Source organism: Rissa tridactyla, chromosome 10 (assembly GCF_028500815.1).
Source record: "Rissa tridactyla isolate bRisTri1 chromosome 10, bRisTri1.patW.cur.20221130, whole genome shotgun sequence".
Taxonomy (NCBI): Eukaryota; Metazoa; Chordata; class Aves; order Charadriiformes; family Laridae; genus Rissa; species Rissa tridactyla.
Window position 1 is genome coordinate 3939271 of NC_071475.1, and position 22513 is coordinate 3961783.

General features: G+C 59.0%; 1 protein-coding gene across 5 annotated transcripts in view; it reads left to right on the forward strand.

Moving 5' to 3' along the window:
- The window catches only part of PLXNA1 (plexin A1), a 120332-nt gene that overhangs the window by 17668 nt on the left and 80151 nt on the right, over window positions 1–22513 (forward strand). For all 5 annotated transcript variants that reach the window (XM_054216380.1, XM_054216382.1, XM_054216384.1 and 2 more), the window contains exon 3: window positions 4750–4932. In XM_054216380.1, coding sequence (XP_054072355.1) covers window positions 4750–4932 — 183 coding nt within the window. The remainder of the gene's footprint in view (window positions 1–4749; window positions 4933–22513) is intronic.

Sequence of the window (22513 nt, forward strand, 5' to 3'; positions counted from 1 at the left end):
TAGGTGGATCTCAAGGTGTCCTTTGGGTCCTGCAGAGACAGCTCTGGTGGGGTGGAAGGACGCCTGCCACGATGGGGTGTCTCCTGCTTTCCAGTGGGTTGGGTTGGGGGGTGCTGCTCTCCCCCAGGGGAGCCAGGTGGTGTTTTCTGTCCCTGTCCTTCTCCAGCTGCCGAGAAGAGCCTGGAAAGGCACGACTGGATTGCGAGTCAAGCCCTCGGCCCCTCGCTGTGCTGGGCGCAAGCCAAACCAGACCCCGCGGAGCATGTAACCTCTTTCTGGCAGGAATCTCCGCGCCCCTAATAAAATGCAGCCACCTCTGGGGTGGGTCGTGGCGGTGACGGATGTCTCAGTGGTGAGGGCTGGCCAGAAAATGAAGGGCATGTTGTTTTGTTTTTTTTTTTTATTATTATTTTTAAGGAGGCAGAATGTAATTGCTCAAGTCAGTAGTTGCTTGGGATCTGCACCCCATCCGTATGGAAAATATCCCAGGAGGTCTCTCGCTCCACTCCTTTGTGATAGCAAGGGGCTGAGGCTGGTCCATGCTGGAGGAAGCTTTGCTGGTTCCGGGTCCCAGACCTTGAGCAGCGCAGGGACAAGGGATCCAATTCTCTGGAGCCGGTGTCGGAGCCAGGAGGAGAGGCCGCCAGGCTTGGCAGCCAGCTCCCGAGATGTTAGCGGTTCCTCCCCGGTGCTGGTGAGCGGAGCAAATTCCAGTCCCCTGATTTCTCTCTCCCCTTCTGGGATCCAGTGGTCCGGCAGTGGGAAGGGGAGTGGAGCTGGCTCAGGAACGAGACCCTTCAAGCTGGTACCTTCAGACCTGAGCACGGACTTGCACAAGCAGCAAAGGCACCTTGAGGAACCATCTGGTCCATTCCCCTCTGCCATCCCCGCTGCCCAAATTGCTCCTGAGCCCGTCCAGAGGTTTTGCTGCTCGTTGTGTTTCACTGAAGAGATGCTCGGTGTTCTGTAGCCCGGCTCTTTGCTTCCCCGGCACAGCGCAGGGACTGGAGGTCTGTGTGCCCGCAGCCAGATGTTCTCAGCACATCTGCCCAGTGCTCCTGTCCCCAAAGCGGGGGGACGAGGGTCTGATGTAGCATGACTGGGAAAGGGTGGTGGGTTGGAGCTGGAGTGGAGATGTTACAGGAGGGAGCGATTCGGGCTTCCCCGAGTCCCTGATCCCGGGGCTGACAACGCAGGCAAAGCCAGTGCCCGGAGCCGGCAGGACCTGGGCAGCAGCTTTCCCTGGGCTCCCCCAGGGAGAAAATGAGCTTTGAGTCCTTGGTGGGGCTTGCTGCCCAGCTGGCTGGCACAGAGCAATGGCTGGTGACAAACTGGCCCAAACTGGGCCAGGAGAAGCCAAATCCTTCCCTGGGGCAGTCAGAGAAATGCATGTGTTAATGAACTGTACCACACTGGGATTATTCCTGGGCAGCGATTAACGTGCAAAAAGGCTGGCATCCCGGCCTGGCACTTGGTACCTGCCTCCTGCAACCTCCTCCCTGTCTCTTCGCGTCCCCCACATCCTCCATCGCAGCCCCTGGGGTGCACAAGGGGACGGGGTGTGCCTGTAATGGTGTTAACTGGCAAATTACAGGCTAATTAATAATGCTGAGTGGTGCGAGCCTTGCTTCTGCTGTCTGCTCCCTCATTGCTTTCGTAAGTGGGCTTGAAGGGAGGCAATGAGACAAGGCATGTCAAGGAGACGCCTGCTCCCGCTCGCTCGGTGCTGTGGGTCCGCTTTCCCCCCGCCTCTGGCAAGCCGCTTCTCCTGGGAAATCTGAGTTTCCTGACCCTGTTTTGGGGAGGCGGGTTAGTGGTGGGAGGGAGGAGAAGGCTGCAATGTCATGGAGGTGGGGGCCAGGGGCAGCGCAGAGGGGTGCCAAAGGGAAAGAACTGAAAGAAAAACAAGAGAGGGGAAAAAAAAAAAAAAGGGACAAAAAATACCTCCAAACCCCCAAAACAAACTACACCCTCCCCCTTGCAATGTGCTGAGGCCATGGTCCGTGCAAATGGGAGAGCGGGCAGAGCTCGATGCCTCCTGCAGATCCCAGCATCCGCAAGCTGAAATGCTGCAAGGTCACTGGCCCTCGTGTGCCACGGTGCATGTCGGTCCCTGCCGGCACCGGCCAGGGGACAGCTGTCCTTCTGTCCCTCCATCGCTCCGCCTTGCCTCTCCCTGCAGCCCGCATCCGCCAGGGATGCCGGTTGGTGCCGTAACCCCCGTACCACCGCCCTTGGCCCGACCTCGCCGTGCTGCCTGTCTGCGCCTCTCCTAACGAGGCAGTTTGCTGTTAATGAGCTAATTGTTGGCGTAATTATTTATCGAGGTGGTGTCGGCATCACGGCAGCGGGCGCTCCTCCTGGTCCCGGAGCGCAGCTGTATTTGTCGTTTCCCAGAGAGTTTGTTGAGACAAAGCAGAGAGGAGTAAACACCGTAAACATCTCCCCTCTTGCATATTCAGCAGCCGAGGGGTTGGGGAAGCTGCAGATTGAGAGCCGAGAGAGCAGAAACTGCACCCAGGGGCTGCCAGGGCTTAAATACCTTCACGGCATTGCCCTTAACCCCTCTGCTATTGCTGGCGGCCGGGTGGAAGGTGCTGGGATGCTTTACCAAGGCAGAGGGGCTGGCCGGGACAGGGTGTTTTTTCCCCAGCAAAGTGGCTGAAGGATCCCGGGTATCCGGATGGGCACTGGGTATCGGTTGGAGCATCGCTGCCGTCTCGCTCCGTGGTCAGGAAGATAATTTTCTCAGATCTGCTGTTTGAAAACGCCCAGCCTGGTGATGCAGAGGAGGATGCTGAGTGCGTGTGCTGGCTGATGGATGGGAGAGGGCGCTTGCAAAGCTGGGATTCGGGGGACGGGTGGAGAGGTCCTAATTCTTCTTCCCCCCTTTCCCTGTGGTTGCAGAGGCGCGTGGTGCCTCATGTTCCTGTCTTGGGGATCCCCGCATCTCTCAGGCCTGGCTGTAGGAGTTTCCCCAGTTTAGGGAAGGACGAGCAAAGGTCAGGCGGGGAAGGGAGTCGATCTTTGACTGTAGATTAACTCAGGCGCCCTGCAAAAACTGAGGACGCAGCCCAGCATCCCCAGACCAATGGGGGAGGCCAAACGTGACCGACTGGCGTAATTCCCAGTTCTCCCCCGCTGGAAGGCTGGCACGGCGCTGAGTCCCGGCTGCAGCCGGGAGCGGGACCGCTGGCCGTGGGGCCGGTGTGGTGGCACTGCGAGGAGGGCGAGCGGCCTCGCCGTGGCTGCAGGAGGCTGAAGCCGTTGTGGCTGCGAATGCGTTGTGCCGGGGCGCGGAAAACCGTTGAGTTTTCCCTCCTCCCCGCAGGTGACTGTGGGTTGCTGGTGGGAGCCGCTGCGGGCTGACCCTTGCTTCCCAGGCGGCAGAGTGGGAATGGTGGAGCCCTTGTGTATGTGGAGCGCGGGAGCTCGGTGTTTTCCCATATGCTCCGTGCACATGCGGCACGGATTTAAAACCCCTTGGGGACTGGCATGCATTTGGAGGCCGCCACTTGCCAAAAAACCTCTCTCCCCTTTAAATTCAAAGTTACATAAGGAGCCTCGTGGAGTGGAAGAATCCCGTGGCCGGAGCTGGCTGTGTCCCTGTGGCCGTGCCTGCCCTGCCGCCCTAACCTCCTGCACCCAGGCTTGCTGCCACCCCGGGGATTTGTTTGGAGCGCCTCGCTGCTTGGGATGGGCTGGGGGCTGCTGGAGTTGGATTTTGCTGGTGCTGTGCATGGCCATCAGGCCAATGGGACCTCCATGAGGCCCGGGTGCCCCCCAGGCTGGGTACCCACGGGCAGGGTATGTTGTTCTGCCCAGCAGGTCAGGGCGGTGTGGCGAGGATGCTCGGTGGAGGGGGCGAGTGCTGCTGAGCTCGTCCTGGTCCCGCTCCCCCACCTGCATCCTGGCTCTCACAGGGGACATCCCTCTGGCTTTTCCTTGCCCACTGGTGCAGGCAAGAGCTTGCAAAAGCTTCTCCCAGGCCCGTGGGCGAGCGCTGAACCGGGGAGGCAGCTGGCTGAGCCAGGCGCCTTGTCTGGGGCAATGCAACACGAAAAAAATGCGGGGATTTCCCAAAGACGTTCCTGCGGGAGGAGGAGCAGGGCTGGCAGGTGGGTAGCGTGTTTGCTGGAGGCTCTGCTCTGTGAAGTGAGGCTCTTTCAGGAGCCCTGACCTGTTTGTCTTGGCACGGCCTTGGCTGGGAAGTGTTCTGTCTCTGGGGGAAGGCTGGGGCGCAGGATTCAGCCCCTCCTGCCTTACTGCCAAACCGTTTTCTTTTTGAAGCTAGCGCCGGGGTGAGGAGGAGAGGGGGGGGGTTTGTGCGCCGAGGAGCTCGTGCCGGCATCCCACGTGCCTGAGATGGCAGCGGCGGGGATGGAGGGGGAGCAGGGATGCTGCGCTGGCTCCCGCTGGGTTTGTGAGTGCCGCTGTGTAAGATGCAGAGGACTTGAGTGCCTTGGTCCTCATCTGCAGAGCTCGCTCAGATGCAGAGAGGGGCTGCATGCCTTGGATGTGTCCCAACTGCCTTACATCAGCGCGTAGGGAATTTTAGGGAAGCATCAGCTCATCCCTTCCCTCGGCTGGTGAGGTGGGATGGCTGGGACAGGAGGGGCAAGGGATGGCGCTGCCAAAGCTGCCGTAGCTGATGGGGTGGAGGTGGGAGATGGCCGATGGCCATCTGGGAGGTCCGGCGTGTTGAGACATTGTCAAAAAGCTCATCTCTCCTCTGTTTGCCTCCAACAGCCGCTGCAGATCGACGACAATTTCTGTGGCCAGGATTTTAACCAGCCGCTGGGCGGGACCGTCACCATCGAGGGGACCCCGCTCTTCGTGGATAAGGAGGATGGGATGACCTCGGTGGCTGCCTACGACTACAGAGGACAAACGGTCGTCTTTGCGGGCACGCGGAGCGGGAAGATCAAAAAGGTAGGAAAGCTGTCAGTGATGCTGATGGGGAGGGATGACCGCTCGCCTCGCCAGCCCTTTGGCTGTGCCTCTCTCGTAGCATGACTTGATATACTGGGGGTAACGTGCAAAGGGCCAGTGAGGGGCAATTTCCCCTTGCTCCTCTCTGCCCATCAAATTTACAAAACCTCTGTCTTTTGGAAGGGTTATAGCCTAGGGAAGTTGAGTCCTGTCCACTGGTGGATCAGAGCCTGTCCCGTTGTGTCTCAGGGCAGGTGGGTTTGCCCTGTAGCTGCCATAGGGTGGGCTCTGTCTGTCCGTGTCCGTATGGCTTTGCCATTGACCTGGACAGGGTGGGTGGAGGTGGGTGCTGGTGGCTCCAGCCCGGCGTGAGGGAGGCTTCTCTTCCCGTACCCCGCCATCGCACAAAAGGCTGCTTGTTGGTGGCAATTAGCAAATAGCTCCGTGCATGCCTTTCTCTGCCTGCATCTCCACAGGGCACGGATTTCCTGTTATCATAACATCGTGCCTATAATTACAGCTGTACATGCCCTGTATAAACACAGCTTGCATTAACTGCATCCTTAGCTAGGGAAGGTCCTGGTATGGTCCCTGCCAGGGGCAGGAGGACCAGGGCTTGGCCAGGGGGTCCGGCCTGTTGCTCTGTGACTTGTGAGGTGCTCCAGCGCCCCGTCCTGGGTACAGCACCCTGCATTTTTCCTGCTTCTCTTGATCTGTGCTGGGCAGGGTGCTTTGGAGGATGCATGGTGGCTTCCCTGGCAGGAATCAGGAGCAGGGTGCTGTTGTGGGCAGTAGTCTCCATATATTCCGCTAGCCCTGCCCGTGTTCCCCTTGGACCCCTGACCTGCCTGCAGCCCTGCCTGTTAGCAGCATGTTTAGGGGCAGGGGGGACACGGGCAGCATGTGTGGAGGTGGGGGCAGGATGCTGGTGGTCCTTTCCAGCCCCACATCCTCTGCTTGCCTTTCTGTGGTCCTCAGTGGGGGTGGGCATGGCGGCGCCAGGGCTGAGCGGGGCTGCGGGGAGCTGACGGAGGCAGCTCGTCCTCCCTTCCGGATCGATGAGGGATCCAGAGGGACCGGTGTCACGTTGCTGGCGGTTTCTCCTGCCGCTGGGCTCCAGATGGGAGGTTTTAAATGGGGATGGGAAGAAAGGAGCGTGTGGGAGGAGGGTTCACAAAGCCATGGGGACAGTGTTACACCTCTAGTTCCTTATTTATCTAGAGAGGCTGGCAGTTCGTTTTTACATGGCAGATTTGTTTTTTCCTCTCCTTCCTTCTTTTCAGTTTTTCTCTGGTCCTTGCACCTTCAGAGCCATTTGCAAGTGGCGATCTAAGGGGGGTTGCCTGGCCAGGGTGTGGGCTGCATCCTACAAGCATTGTCCTCTTCGGCAAACCTCCTTGTCGTTTGAGCATCGTCCTCTTCGGCAGGGCTTTCCCCAGCTTTCTTTTTGCTGGTTTCTAAACTCGGTGCCCCAAAGTGCTGGTCTGGCTCTCTGGCCCTGCAGGGCACGAGGACACAGAGCAGGAGCTCCATGGGGGTTGACGGGGTGGGTCTCAATCCTGTCCCAGCGCCGGGACTCCTGGTGGGTTTCATAGGCTCGTCCTGCCTGGAGCACTGGGGTGGCAGAGCTCTCCGGTGACCATGGGGGAGCACTTTGCGGGCGCTGAGCCCTGCGATGCTGGGTCCCCGCCTCGTCCCCTGCTGTGACCTTGGGGTGGGCAGCCCAGCCTGTCTGCAGCAGCCCCTGCCTTGCTGGCCCAGCAAAGCGCTGCCTCAGCAGCTACCCGATCCTGCTGCCTGTCTGCCGGCAGGGCTGGAGGGAAGGGAGAGCCTCCCCCCTACCTGGGGATTGTGAGACGGGGGCTGCTGACCTGTCCCCGAGTGGTGCCGATGTGTCCCCATCCAGGGCAGGGGATGCCTGGGGTATACAGCAGAGCACGGCCAAGGCGTCTCCCCCAGGCAGAGGGTGCAGGAGGGGCGCATCCCCCGGCAGAGGTTGCAGTCCCTCTGCTTTCGAGCCATCCGTGTTTTCCCCCGTCCCCTTGGCAAGCGCCTGTGTTAGGCTTGGTGCAGCCTGGTGGCGTCTCTGCCCTCCTGCCCCTCGCCCCTGCCCTTGCTGGAACCCCCCGGCATCTCCTTTGGGCAGGGAAGGCTGGGCCGACAGCTGGGAGCTCCCCTCCCCATCCCCGGGAGCCCTGTCATGGAGGCCGCTCTGCCGAGGGGGCACCCATCTCGCCATCTGGGCCGGGGTAAGGTCAGGGCAGAGTCACTGCCGCGTCTGGATTTTCCTTGGATGGCAGCTCCCATGCCCAGCATTTGTCCAGGCTGTTGCGTGCAGACAGAGCCTGCCTTTGTCCCCCCCCCACCCCCCAAAAAAAAAAGCCACACGAGCCTCTGCCCGGCAGCCTCTCCCCGGCCCTGCCGCCAACAGTTGCCGCCGTGAGGCCGGGGTGCTGGGCAGCACCTGCTGCCGCCGCAGCTGCAGGGGGACCCTAATTTCGGGGGGGTGTGCATGTGCGTGCGCACGTAAGGATATCGCAAGCAATGTCAGATGCGCAGAACTGGCTGCGGGCTGGGATGGGGAGGCAGTGGCAGGGGTGGAGATACAGGATGCTCAGCGGGTCGCAGCAGCGAAGCCCGTGGCAGCCCGCTCTCGGCTGGTCCCCTCTGGGTTACCAGGCAGGCGGTTATCTTTTGGCTGGCCCCGAGTTCTGTGGAGAGGCCAGGCTTGGAAAGCCCTCGGGCCCCGCGTGCTCGCTCTCTTCCCTGCCAGCAGTCATGGGATTGGGATGGTTGGGGAATTCCTGCCGCTGGCCGGGTGAGCAGTGCAGGGATGACTTCTCACGCTGGCAGGGAGCCACTTCCCGAACCGGTGTGTCGGGGACCCGGCCCTGCACCCTGCGGTCTGAGGGTGCTGCAGATGGGGAAGTGACATGGGGACGTGAGCCATGAGCATGCTGCAGCGGGGATATCCAGGGGATATTTGCGCAAGGGAAGGGTGGCTTGCTTCCTAATGCTTGGGTTTTTCCTGTAAACCACCCGTCCTCGCTTGACAATCTTTGTATTGGGCGGTTGTCGTTTTCCCAGGTTGTCTTTCCAATTTTTCGGGTGGACAGAAAGCCGCGTGTGTAACTGCAATGGGAGCGCTCAGTCATGCGTTTGACGCTGGACCCGTAGTCACCTCTTAACCGTAGTCACCTCCTGTGCCCACCAACGACCCGATTTTGGGTGTGCTTGAAGTGTTGTACGGAGAGAGGGCAGAAGGGCGGTGCTGGAGGGGGTGTGCTGATGGTGCAGCCCCCTCCCAGTAACCACACCGTGCTGGGCTGGCGCCTCGGAGCTGGGGCATCCTGGGAGGTGCAGCCCAGAGACCTCGTTAGCTCACCATCTGCTCCTCGTTATGCAAACAAGGCGCCGCCCTAGGGCTCCGCTGGGCTCCGGTGTGACCCTTGTGGGTTGACCCAGTTTTGGGTGCTGCCTGGTTATTTTGGGGGGGGGATGAGCTGAACTCCTTCTTCCAAGCAGCTCGATGGCTCCCTGCCCGCTGCCGTCCCCTGGCTGCTGCGGAGCAAGGGGGCTGCGGGCTGTCCCTCCTGCCACAGCCCCCCGGGAGACATCGAACACCACCTGGGATCCAGGCACCAGAGATCCCTAAGGCGGGCATGGTCGTAGGACGGCGCAGCCAGGGCATCCCAGCCAGGATAGCGTCGGACTACACATCCCTCGCAGCCAGCCGAGCTCTGGGGTTTTTTTGAGGATTATCTGACTGCCCAGTCGCCACCGTAATCCCCACAGCTCCCTGCCCTGTCCTGAAACTGGCTGGCCTCGGGCACCAACACATCAGGACGTGTCTCCGTCAGGAATCTGCTCCCCCCCACTCCCCGGGCTCACACTTGCTGCGGCTTGTTTATTCTCTCCCACGGAAAGCACAGCTGAACTGGCCCCACGTCTGGCTTCTTCGGCTTCTCCACTTTAATAATAAGAATAATACCAATAAATAAACTCTTCACGCTAAGTGGGTCATCGCCATCCCTACGCAACGGGATGCAGTGCTGCTCTCCTGTCCTGGGGAGGGTCCGGGGGCTCCCCTGCAGCCCCCTTCCCGAGGGCAGGGAGATGGGGGTGCTTTGGGGAACCAGATTTGGCAGCCCGTGGAGGCACCCCCTGGGACTAGGATCCTCTTAAAGCTTTGTAGAAGGATGCTTCAGTGTGTTCACAACCCTTGATGTGTCTGGGCAGTATGACCTGAAAATAGGTGCTGTGGGGACAGGGAGCTGCTGACTGGGGGCTTTTTGGGAATTTCCCTATTGCCTGCCGGCTCTCTTCCCATCACAAAAGCCCCCATGTGTCGGCCTCGTGGATATGATGCATGACCTGATCGTGGTCCATATGAGCTGGAAGGAGAAGCTGTCGGGCTCCCTGCCCGCTCTGCCAGTCCCGTCCCCGCGGGTCCTTTCACGTTGCCCTCGGCTTAGTGCTCAGGGTAAGCGGCTGGGGCTGAAAAGGGGCCCTTTGTGTCTCGGCGCGTGAAATCCGGCTCTGGGAGGGCTCGGCCCCCCTCGTGACCCTGCTGCCGGCTACCCTACTTACTGCCTGCGCCTCGGTGGGATTTTTTTTTTGGAGGGGGCGGGGGGGGGGAGTTTTAGGGCATAAAGCTTGCCCTGGCCTCGGCGGTGTCAGCCGGCGACCCTTGAGGAGTCCCTGAGCATCAAGCCCAGCGCAGCCCCTGGAAATCCTCTCCTGCCCGTGTTGCTGCCTCTCCCCAGCTGGCTGCCCGGCACAAGGGCCTTTTGTTCCTCCTGCCTCTTCCCCCTGCCCTCTCCTGCTCCATCCCCATCCCATCCCTTGGTGGACCCCTCGCCCCCTCCCCATGTTGACACAGCCCCTGTGGGCGCCTGCGCCCATCTCCGGGAGGGAGATCCGCTCCTCGGAGCATGCGTCCACGCCTCTCCCCAATCAATGGCAATAATTTTATTGGCATGACAAGGTAGCTGACGGTTGCCAAAGTGAATCCATCAAATACCTCTCGGCGGCTCCCCACCCCCTCAAGAGCTCTCGCTGGAGTCGTTAAGCTGTTTTAATCAAGGTGGTGGCTGGAGAGCTGGCGTGTTAAGTGTATGGGGTGGCGGGGAGGGGGTGGCAGAGCTGTCCCTGTCCCCCTGCTCATGGTGGGGAGTACTCGGCATCGCCCCGCTCCTGCTCAGCAGGAAGGGGCCCCGCTCCCTGCGTCGGGCTTTGTTGAGCCGCCCGGCTCCGAACAGGATGTCTCATTGTTGGAGGAAACAATTAGAAATTCATCGTGAACCGTTGGCCTCGGGGACCGGCCGGGGCAGCGGGGCCGGGGCTGCAGGCAGCTGCCAGCTCCGTCCTCGAGTGACTCCTGGAGGGGGACGCCGCCGGGGCTGGGGCTCCTGCCTCATGCGGGATGGATAGGGCTGAGCATTTCCATGCCCCTGGCTCTCCGAGGGATGCTCCGGCGTTGCTCACACAGCCTTGGGGAGGCAGAGTAGGTGTCAGGGGGCTCCCTCCCTCCAAACCCCGCTCCCTCCACCCCTCGTGCCCCCAGGCTTTTTGACTCACAAGCCATAACCCTCTTTTTTTTTTCTTTTCCCCCCTCCTTTTTCCCCATCTGCTCTGCTCTCTGCACAAAGCCGGCAGGTGAGCGAGGGCTGGGAGCCTGGCGCCCGGCCAGCCGCGGAGGCAGCAGCAGCGGCAGCAGCCAGCCCTGCTCCAACCTTCCCTGCCGAAAGCGCTGACGGTGCACGTCTCGCCTCTCCCTGGCTCCGGCGCCGGGTGCCCGCAGGCAACGCGCCGCCTAACCCCAATCCATCAGCCCGCTCCGGCTGCCGAGGAGCCGCTGACGGGTACGGCAGCATCGCCGCCGGGATGTGCCGGTGTCGGGCCAAGGTGACTTTTGGGGAGCGGCGCCTTGCAGAAGCCGGTGGAGGCTCAGGGTTGGAGGCAGATCCTGAAGACCCTGTGTCTTCAAAAGGGCTGCTAGGTGCGAAGCTGGCTTCTGTAATCGTCCTGAAAAAGGGGTTTGAGGGCAAAATACCTCTTGGCAGCCCACTGAGCCGGCTCGAGGTGCCCCATGGGGTGTGCTTGGGTCTGTACCAGCAGCATCACCATCGCAGCCAGTCCCTGCAGACCATGACGTGCCCCGGCAGGGGCTGCCGCCCTGGAAATAGGGTGGATATAGGGCTGGGAAAGGAAAAAGCAAGAGCCTGCGGGTTTGTGCCTGCATGCGGTCGCTGGTCCTGCCCCGGTTGTTGTGGGGCTGTGTGAGGCAGTGGTGGCCGTGGCTCAGCAGCTCTGGGAGAGCGAGGCGGGAGAGCGATGCTTTGGGATTGTTGGTGGGGACACTGAGTCCCTCTAAAGCTCTGGGGGGCTGCGTTAGGAAAAGGGGTGTGTGGACTTGCCCATCGCTGGGGGTGTTCACTGGGTTTTCCCTCACGGCCGGCAGGGTTGGTTTGGTTGGTGAAGCACGAAGCTGCTGTGTGTTCTCTCTGTATCTCTCTGCCCCGGAATGGGGGGCTGTCGTCCCCGCCTGTGACCCCTATTCTGCTGGGAAGAGCGGGAGCACGACTCCTGCTTTGGACTTCGCCTCTTGCTGGGGACCTCTGCAGTGGCCTCATGGGGACAGGGCAGGGTGAAAAGCCACCCCATTGAGATGGAAATGAGCTGGGAGGCCCCAGCTCTGTTGGGTTCCTCCTGTTGGAGCTATTGTGCCTATTCACAGGCTTGAACACTGACTAATTTTGGCTTTTCAGGTGGGAGAATGGCCGTGGCCTCCCACCAAAGGCAGTGGAGAAGAGGGAGGACAGGGGCTGCGGGTGCTCCTGGGTGGGAAGGGCCCTGCTGGTGTCCTGCTTCGCCTTTGTGCAGCCCCATTAACCCAGGTTAATGGTGCCGGAGGAATTTTCCCTGAGCCCATGGCCTGCTGGAGGAGGGAAGATGCTGGAGGAAGGAAGATGTGTGCTCAGAAGGGGCCAAGCTGGTTTTCGTGTTGTTCAGCTCCCCGCATGTCCCAGCACAGCCTCAGGTAGAGATGTGACAGCGGGGAAGGTCAGCCGTCCCCAGTCCCGTGGGCTGAGCCCCCGCCCCCCCCGAGTCCCCCTCCCCAGACTGGGAGGAAAATCCATCATAAATCAAGAGCAAGGTGGAGGTGTGATACGGCACTTGGGGACGCAGGACGTGACTCTCGCCGCCCCTTGGTGGCTGCTCCAGCCCGTCATCCATCTCTGAGGCTTTGATACACGTGGGGGTCATTTGTCTCTGCTGCAGGTCCAGACAGGGACGGCGCTCAGCCCCAGGCCGTTCGGAAGAGCTGCTGTTTGCCCTCCGCTGTCCCCTGCCCTCGTTAATTATGGGCTTTTCTGAAATGGAGCAGGAGAAGGGATGCTAATGGCAGGCTGGTACTGATGGGGAAGGTGACAGCAAGGTGCCCCGCAGGATCGGCATCATGGTGTGAAATGCGGAGGTGGAGGAGCCAGGGCGGGTGCCGGGTGTTCGTAAGGGCGCAGACCCCTGGGACCGTGCCCCTGTTTCTCCTGTTGTTGGGCAGTGGGGTAGGGGACAGGAGTTCAACCCCGTCGTGTCTGGTACCCGAGAAGCGCACGGGGTGTGCTGCCGTTAATGTCGGGCAGGACCGGAGCTCTCGGCCTGCATCTTGCCTGGGTCATGCTTAGCCTGCGCGGTACAAGTCAAACAAACGCGGGGATCAGGGCAGTGCTGGTAATCCTGCCATGCCTCGGGGATGAGCAGGTACCCGGGAGCTCTGCTCATCAACGGGCGGCAGAGCTGGAGCCACATCACTGGGGTTTAGACGTGCTGCCCGGGTAAGGAAAGGGGTCTCCCAGCCTTGGGGGATGTGGGTGGGCTAATCCTGGCTTGGGCCACCACAATAAGGATAATGCTTAGCATTTTGCACGATGGCGCTTCACGATGAAATGAGCTTGGTGGGTTCTCGCTTTAGTCCCTGGGCTGGACGCAGCCACGTGGCCGAGGGTGAGTTGGAGCAGGCTGGTGGGCAGAGCTGGGGCAGAGCGTCTCAGGCAGGGGCAGGAGCATCGCCGAGTCCATGGGATGGACTGCAGGTACCACCTCCACTTTCTGTTCCCTTTCTTACTTTTTTCCTTCACGTTACCTTTCTCTTTTATCTCTCCTACCCCCACCAGGGCTCAAAATATCTCCGGCTGCGGCACGCCAGCCCCATGTTCTTACTCTCCTGCCCTTTGGTGGGTCCTTGAGTTTCCCGCATCTCACCTCTGACTGATCAGAGGAGTGGTGTCAAAGGGCTTTGCGCTGAATAAACCTTCCTGAACCCTCCCCAGCTGCTTCCAAGCTGGGAAATTTCCCCATAACCCCCTCTCTCCCTTTCCTTAGCATTGCAATTGGGTCGAGACTGGAGGGGGGAGAGTGGGGCTGCAGCGTGATGCAGCGGGGGACGTGACGAGCGGCGGGAGTGCTGTCGTTTGGGGTTTGGCACTGGATTTCGAGGCCCCCGGGTGCTTTCCCTGGGTGGCCCGTGCTGTACCAGAGCCGACCCTGGCACCTCCCCACTCTTTGTGCGCCCATGTACCAGCCGCCGGCACAAAACCTCCCTGTGGCAGCGAGAGCAATTGTCTACATGGGAAGCAAATAGTGGGAAAGTTTTATTTAATGGATGCTTAGTTCTTTTAATGCCGTTTAGCAGCTGGAGAGAAGGAAGAGAGCCAGCGCCGTGTGACAAGCTGGTTCTCTGCAGACCGAGGACGGGCTGAGGTGGTGGGGAGCATCCCTACGGTCTGGCAGAGAAAGGCAGGGTAATCTGATGGCGCTTGGATTTTGCCATGCTTTGTGCTCTTGAGGGCAGCATTGGTCGGTCTCTCTGTGCCCGGACGGATCTGGCATGGCTGGGGAGCTCGGTGGGGGGATGCAGGGGATGCAGAGCCCGTGCTGGGGAAAGCAGCTTCCCGCCGTAATCCCCATACGGGCAAAGAAAACGACGCCGGGCTGAAAAAAGCCCGCGTGGTTTTTATTAGCTACGACCCTAATGATGTATTTTGGATTGCTCTCCTGTGTGGATAAAAATTACCAGACCTTGAACAAAGGAAAAAAAAAAAAAACCCTGTCTCTCTGACCTTGAAGCTGTTCGTTCGCTCGTCTTCATTTCCTTCCCCTCGGCTGGGGATGCAGGTCAGTTTTGGGTGCTATTTATAGTCCGCTTCGTTCAACGGTTTTCTTTACAAAGCGAAAGGTTGTCACCTTTGTTTCTGATACTGCAGAGAGGAGCTGCTCAAGGGAAAAGGAAGAATAAATGAGAAATTTTTCAGAGCGTTCCTGTACGTGGCAAAGCTTTGTAATCTGGAAAGATCAAAAAGCTCCGGACTGCCGTGCCGAGCTCCTCGTGCGGACGTAACCAGGGTCTGTGCTTCCCAGAGGAGTGTGGGATGATGCTCTGCCGTGCCGGCGAGTGGCTGCTGGGACCGGATCGGAGCCTTTATCTGCTCCAAAACAGTGATGCTTTCCCTTCCCGGGCAGCTTGGCTCTCCTCTCTGTATCTGGCACAGTTGGCTTGGGTTTGAAACAGCATGTTAGCTTCATCCTTCCCTTCTCCCTCCCCCGTGAAGGAAGATGTGGCTGCCTTTCCCACCTTCACTGGAACTGCCCACCTGGAGGAGTCCTGCTGCCAAAATGGCATCACCTGCCTGTGCCTTTGTCCCCCTCCTCTGGCCCCGTCCCTAACTGACAGACTCGTTGAAACAACAAATGTTGCCTTAATTTAATTTTCAGGCAAACAATAGTCCGGGGACAATTCATGAAACTGGCTTAATGCGATGAAATTTAATGAAGCAATTTGTGCGCTAGCGTGGCTGTGCGCGGCTCCGGGGTAGTGGAGATGCCGCTCCATCCCGCCGGGCGGTCCCTCTTTGGGGATGAGCCGAGGAAAGGCTGATGCTCCGGGGGAAAGGGGAGGTTGTCCTGCTGCTCCCCAGGCTGTGCGTGCTCTTGGGGTGCAGTTTTCGCGTCCTGCTCCCCGATCCTGCTGCGGTGCGGGCTGAGAGCTGGTGGGTCCAAGCTCCGTGGTTTGGCTGGGAGGGGAAGGGTTAATGAGGGTGTTTTGGGGCAGGAGGGGGCTTGTTCTCCAAAGGCTCTGCCTTCTCTGGTCCTTTTGTCCCTTTGCCTGGAGCCCTGGGAAGGTCCCTTCACCCCAGGGCCTTTTGCTGAGGGCAGGGCCAGGGAATTGCCCCCCAGGGCTGGGCACCAGAGGAGGGTTTGGCAATGGATGGGTCCAGGCAAAGGGCTCCTGGCCGTCCTGCTGCTGATCCTGGAGACCTCTTGTCCTTGCCAGTCTGGGGGATGGTGCTTGGCAAGGGCAGGCAGAGTGCAGAGGTGGGAGAGAAGCCGTTTCCTTGTGCCGGATCTGCCCTGGAGGGCTTCTCCTCGGGGGTGAGGAGACTCGTGTAAAGATATTCTCCTCCCCCAGCCCCTGCTTTAGGGTGCCAGATGGAAGCCTCAGATGCTGGAGCACCCCATCTCCCACACACCGGCTCTTCCCAACAACAGTTGCCTCCAGGGCCACCCTGGGTTGCGGTATCCACGGGGCTGTTAACTGGGGTTCTTCCCTTTCTAGGAAGAGTTAGGAGCGATGCTGCGCTGGGAGAGCACAGGCTTGTCTTTAGGGGGGTTACGGTTCGCAAAGCGGGCGAGAAGAGGCAGTTTGAAGGGCGGAGAGCCCGGCTGCTTGCTCCAGGGGTGGCTTGGATTTGTGCCACCCCACCAGCATCCCTCAGGCACCCTGGCACCAGTAACGCGTAGGCTTCTGCCGTGTCCCACGAGAGGTTCCCCTCCTGTTTCTTTCCCCTCGGTGATTGATGGAGCCCCGTAGATCTTAATTATGTGCCGGCATCCGCAGAAGAAACCTGGTGCTGCTGTAGCTGGAGGCTTAACGCTGGTAATGATGCTCTCTGGGCTGGGTGGATGCTCAGGTAAGGGGCTTCCTTGCTTTTTCGGGGACAACTCGTTGTCCTTGCTGGATGTGATAGACCCCTGGAGCTGCGTGGGGTGGGAACTGGGGTGAAGGGATGATATTAAATATACATGTGGATGATTTCACTGTAGCTGTTCTCCGGTGAATCCTGGGGAAGAGGGAGCTGGAGACACATGGATGCTGCCTCCTTCGGGGTAGGAAACGGGACCAGAGGAGGAAGTGGCATCCATGTGTCTCCATCAGGACTTTCCTCACCTGCAGAAGTCCTCCCCAGCCCTCTCGCGTCCTCCCAGTCCTCCCAACAGCATCCCCTACCAAAACCTGAGCTCCACCAAACTCATATCACTGGTGATGCTCTTCCCCAGCCAGGACTTAAAACTAAATTTTCACTGAAAGATGCGGCAAAAATCCTTCCGAGGGGGGATTTGGGGCTCAGCAGGGGTGCTCGTGGACGAGCTTCAGGTCTGTAGAGGAGTTTGCAGTCCTGGAAGCTGTGAAGGCATCAGGTCTGCTGGTCTCGGAGGCTGGGTCAAGCACCTGGCTGTTCCCTGGCTTTTTGCTTTCCATTGACGGCGGTCAAAAATTAACTGGTAGCTGTTGAGCAAAAACGCAACTGAAAGTATTAGCGGAAGAAAAATATGATGCAGTTTTGATGTGCGTGCGTGTGTGTGTATATATATATCTATATGTATTTATTTTTCTTTAAAAGCTTCCAAAAATAGGCCTGTGTCTTGGCCAGCGTGACTGCGTCTGTAATTAGCTATGGAAAGTGGGTGTTTTAACGAGGCTGGTATGCAGGCAGCCACGCAGAAAGGCTCGGCATCCCCGGCGGTGGAGGTCGGGATGAGGGACCTCGGGGGCGACGGGCACGGCTGGAGGGCCGGGGGGTGCAGACAGTGGGCTCCCACCATGTGCTCTGGACCGGCAGCTTTCGTGGCAGAGGGACTGGGGCAGCCTCTGCCCCCCTGCATGGAGATGATGGATGGGATTGGACTCGCCGCCGCCACGCTTGGTTTCCTGGGGAGGGGGTGTGGGTGATGCACGTGATGGTTTTTTGTGATAAATGAGCAAAGTCCTTTAAAAAGGCCTCAAAATCCAAAAAACTGCACCTCGCCTGCGTGGCCCGTGCCAGCTGATTCCCGCCCCGCACGAGGGATGGAAACTTCCCAAATTGAATTCTCTGTTTATTTCCCCAGGGTTTCGCCGTGTTACTCTCCCTCTCTGTCTGGTATGTTTATGAGCCTCGAGGGATCTGTTTTTACGCTCAACGTTTAAAATTAAAGATGTGTTTCTCTTCTAGCAGGTGAGATAAACACTCCGTGTCTCAGCTGGGGGTTTCCTTCCTGCCTCTCCTTCCCCCCCCGGAATCTGCTGGTGGGAAAGTGCGAGCCCGCGGCTGGAGCAAATAACCTGGGAATGAGATGCTTGGGCTCTCCTCCCGGGGGGATGAGTCAGCTTCGATGTGGGATGTGTGAGCTTTGGCTGCTCCCTCGGGTGGCTTCTTGTTTTAAAAGAGGGCAAAAATTGCTACCTTTGGCGTGGGGATGGAGGACGAGGGAGTAGGGAGGTGACAATGTGCTTGGTTGAGCTTCAAAGTGTGGTTCATCTCAGTGACGGAGGGCACGCCGCGTGACGATGTGGTACCGCCGCTCGTCTGCAGGAGGGCTCGTTAAATTGCGGTACCTCGGTTGTGTGGCAGCGCCAGGGTTTCTGGCGGAGGCTGCGTGGGGGCTGGCGCAGCTGTGGTGGCACCTACCGCCCGTGGTCCCCGGGGGGTGCGTCCTGCTTTGGGGTGCCTCCAGCGTGTCCCCCCCCGTGCCTCGTCCCCTCTTTAGCCGCTGATCCCAGAGGTGGGGAGCAACCGCGTCCCACTGGCTTAAGGAGGGGTGGGGGAGCTTCTTCTGTGCCCCCTTCATGGAGTTCAGCATCACAGCTTGCATTCCCCTCTGCAGCCTCGTCCTTTCAAACCGGGGCTGCCTTTCCACCCGGTGCCTGCTCGCCCGGTGCTGCCGAAACGAGACCTGGGCTTCATTATGGAAATGGAAGCAATTAAAGAGCACGCAAACAGCTCCGGTCCTCCCTGACACCATATCCGCCCAGGTGGCTGTCGATGCCTCCCTCCTGGGATGGAGGCATCTCCGCTCACCTCTGCTCGGCTTCATTTCCCACCCCCCTCCATGAGCATCCCCACCGCCGCCCTCTGAAAGCCTCGGCTATAAACCCAGCCCAAATCCTCGAGAACGTGATTTTTCAGCCGAGACTTGGCCCATCGTGCATTTCTGAGTCAGCGCCGGAGGTGGTACCGCATACCTGTAGAGCCTGGTATTTTTGCAAGCGTCCAGTGAGCTAGATTGCCCTCGGTGTCCCTGCCGCGGGTGGCAGCTCTCGCCGGCCAAAGCTGTTGAGTCAAAACTCTTGTTTCTGACCCCCCTAATCTCCCGAGCTCTGGTTATGCTCGTGAGCAGGGAGAAACAAGAGAGAGCGAGCGTTTTTTTTTTTTAAGGGCTTGTGAGTTTCTGGTGGTGTTTTTCATCAGGAAAATGATAGTTGTGTAGGAGCAATTAATTGGAGGAAAAGTTTATGGTAATAAATGTCAAGAATGTTTCAAGGATGGTATGGATGAAATACTTTTTTTTTTTTTTTTTTTTTTTTTTTTAAAAGCCTCCCAGCAAAAACAAAAAACTTGCCCTATTTTGAACCTTGCCAAAGAGAAACAACTTCAAAACTTCAGTTTTCTTGTGTGTGTGTAACATTTGAGGGCTTCCACCCCCCTCCACCCCCCCTCAGCCTGTGCTCCTTAAACAAAACCATGTGTTTTCCTGGCGCTGCTCCCCAGAGGCGGCTCTGCCGGAGCGGAGGGCAGGGGCTGGGGAGGTGATGGCCGCACAAGTCCAGGCAAGTCCTGGTTTTTGGCAGGAGCTGGAGTCCTCCCTGTTTTGGGGGTGTTAGACGGTGGTGGTCGGGTCGCTCCTCCTGCCTGCGCCGTCCGTTTCTCCTCCGTGCCATCTGCGGGTGGCCGTGCCCGCAGCCAAAAGGAGGAGCAAGCTGTAGGGGTGCGTGGAGTACTTTGATATCTGGGGGGCAGAAGGTGATAAAGGAAAGAATTCATGCTTCGGAGTGATGTTAGCACCTCGGCTGCCTCTCCCCGTGCAGCCATCCTCTGGGCTGCTGGTAACCCTGCTGTGCCTCTCGCTCCCGAGAGCAAGCGAGGGCTTGGGGAGGTTGGCATGAAAAAAGTGGCATTATACAGGGGAGGTGATTTCCAAGGTGCGGGGGGGGGGATGTCTGTCTGCCCGGCATGCTCTGAAACATCCTTGGGATGCTGTGGCTGCGTGAATCCTCCTGGGAGCTCCGCTCAGCCCAGCGCGGCCGAGCCCTGCTGCGCGCTGCCTTCCAGCCGCAGCCGTACCTTCGGCCCCAAGCTGCGGGGCTCAGCGCCGGGGTGTTTTTCATAAAGGCTCTTAATCACATACAGGATGTTTCTGTTTGCTCAAGCAATGAAATCACACAAACAACCCACCCCCAGTTTGGCTTTCGCAGAGCATCAGCTGCTCGACCCAAGTCCTAGGCAGAGCCGAAGCAATCCTCCCCTCTCCTCCTCCTCCTCCGGTTTTCGACCCGGCAGCGCGGCGAGAGCGCGCCTTTCATGTTGCGGACATGCCCTGGAAAGCCGCCCGGCATCGGGAACGGGATGAGATTAGGTCTGGGAGCTGGGGCTGACTCATCGCTGGGGCTCGCGCTTGGCCCCAGCATCTCGCGGGAGCTCGGGGACCTGGAGCCGGGACCAGCCCCGCGGGCAGGCTCCGCAGTGCCAGCTCCGACCCTCTCCTAAGAAGAGGTTTTTTTGGGTAGGTTGGGCCGGGCCGTGTCGTTCCTGGGCGCTGGGGTTGTGTTTTCTGTATTACCCCAAGCGCCCAGACCCAGATGGGGACAGGGCAGACCTGCCACTGCGCTGTCATCTTTTGCTTTGGGCTTCGTCTTGCGGGATATTAAGTGGAAGGAGAGCAGGAATCCGTCAGGATGGATGGAAATAAAAAAAAAACAAAACAGAACACCCTGACTTTACTCGCCCCGGTTGCGTGCATTGGTCCCATTGCTGCCGTTTCCATGGCAAAGCAGCGGGCCCGTAACCCAGCCCGCCCCGTGCTCCTCGCCGTTTGGAGGAGCAAAAATCCTCAGAGACGATGAGAATAATTTAACAAACCATTAACGAGAGCGGGGGAAAACACCGGAGGAGCTGGAGCAGGGTCGGGGCAGGGGCACGGGGAGGCAGGGCTGGTTTTTGGCAGGGAGCGGGTCACGTTGGCAGCCTGCTCCCCTCGCCTTCGATGTGTTATGAAGTTTTGGAGGTTGCTTGAAAAGTGTCTGGGGAGCGGTGGCGAGCCAAGCGGGCCGCGGGCCAGCTCGCAGCTAAACATGTTGTTGTGTAAAATTGCAGTCAATTAATTTAAGACCTGCCAATTTCAACTGCAAAGCGCTAGGAGGTTCTGTCAAGTTTTCAATGGGATAAAAAGGGGGAAGGGGGGGGATTAGTTTTCAGCACTTGGAAGGGCAAATAGTGATCCTCTGCCTGATCCTGGAAAGCGCCGCCTCCTCTCTCTCCTCCTTTTTCTTGTGGTAAACTTGCTGCCACCGATGTTAAGAGTCCTTCTGGCGTGTGCCGTCGGGGCTGGGGATGGCTGAAGGACATCAGCCGGAGCCCGGAGCTGCGCCGATGGCTGTTTCAGGGCCTGGGGAGGCACTGGCCATGGGGGGATGACCCCGTCCCCTTTGGCTTTGCCCCATGGGGAGCATCCCCTCTCCTGCACCCCGAGGTGGTCTTCTGCCAGCTTGTCTGATCCTGCAAGGCTGATGCTTGGTGTGTTGGGTGGAGTGCTGGCTGGCTGAAACGGAGGAAGAGCCGGAAAATGCTCGGGGCAAGCCCGAGAGGTGCCCCGTGTACCCTGCTTGCCACCCTGGGGGTCAGAGCCATCGTTTATGATGTCTGACACCCCCAGTGTGGTAGTGGTGGAGAAGACAGCCTGCCCTGGGGAGCTGGCAGCCGGCTGGGCGCAGTGCCTGAACCCCAAAAAGGCTCATCCCCCCCTTTCGTGCTGGCAGCAGATGGAGCCCAGGTGTCAGAGAGCTCTTCCGTGCCGCAGGAGCGTGGCACCTCCGGCAAGGGCATCCTGGCTGGATCTTCGGCTGGTGTTTCGTTGTGTTTGCCGCAACCTTCATTAGAAACGTGCTTCCTCGTTTTTGGAGAGCGGTGTTTGTACGCGCATCTGCAAGCTGGCTTTTTGTTGGGGGCAGGGGGTGGTTTTTCTTTTTCTTGTTCATATTTTTTCTGGTTTTCCAACTTAGGGAAACTTCTGAGGAAGCCCAGCTCTGCTGGTGAGTAACAGTCATGAGACCGGCGGGGTGAGCCGGCTTTGGCTGTTTCCCTTTGGCCGCTCGCGGGGCTGAGCAAGATGGGGAGCTTGTTCTGCCTGGGACTTGTGCCTCTCTGGCCATGGCTCGGCCTTCCCCTCTCCTCATCCCGGCTTGATTTCCATCTCCGAAAACACCGTAGCGTAGATTCACACACTCCTGTGTCTGTCCTTTCTGCGATCTCACCCCTGAGCTTTCATCATAGCCTCAGCCATCATGGCAGTGTGTCCCCAGGACACCACCTCCAACCGTCGTCGCTTTCTAACTCACCACCGAAGGGTTCAAAGCCACGTCCTGGTCGGTGTTTGTGTTTTTCTGTGCAAGCTGGCTTCATCGCTTGCGTGTGCCATGGAGCTACTGCGTCCCCCGTGGAGCCTCGCTGCTCCTCGTTGCTGGGAGGAGAAGGGATTTGGAGGTGGGTCCCTCAGGAGCGGGGCTGTGCCGTGTAGGCGCTGCCGTCTGCGGACTTCCCCAGAATATATTAAGCGTGATTTCCTCCTGCTTCGCCGGGAGCTTGTTAATATTTCACTGGGACACGAGGGCAGCCTGCAAAGCCCGTGCTTCAAAAGAGGGCAGCTTTCGGCAGCGCCGGGGTTAGCTTTTTGTTTCCCCAGCTCTTGCTATAACTCGTTCCGTGGTTTTAAAAATAGGTGTAAAAAAACCCACCCAGCAGAGGAGAAAGCCCACCAGGCCGGCCGTGGCCTGCGTGCCACTGCCTCGCTGAGCCGGGTTGTGGCTCTGGTGTCTGCTCAGCTCCACTCTTCCTGCACTGGCGTTTTGGGGAAAAAAAATATAAATTCAATATAGTTAAGGGAGAAGAACTACCTGGATGCCTTGTTGAGCCCCGCTTGGGTTTGAAATGGCCGGGAGGGACCCAGAGCAGCCCGGCTGTGTCCTGCTGCTGCCAGCTCGCAGGTGGGCTGAGGTGGGTTTCCCTTCCCAGCGAGGAGCTTTTTGGGAATGATTGTTGGGGGTTTTTTTGGGAATTACTTTTGCCTGATCCCAGACTCCACAAACCGGAGCAGGATTGGCCCTCCAGGAGCAATAACAGAAGAATTACTGCATTGCATGGGCGTCTTTATGTGTTTTTTAAACCGTGCCTCCTAATTATAAATAATGGCTGCGATATGAGATATGATTATGATGGATGGTGATTCCGTATTCTGCGTGCATTAGCGGCTTTAACCTTGCTGGGGTAAT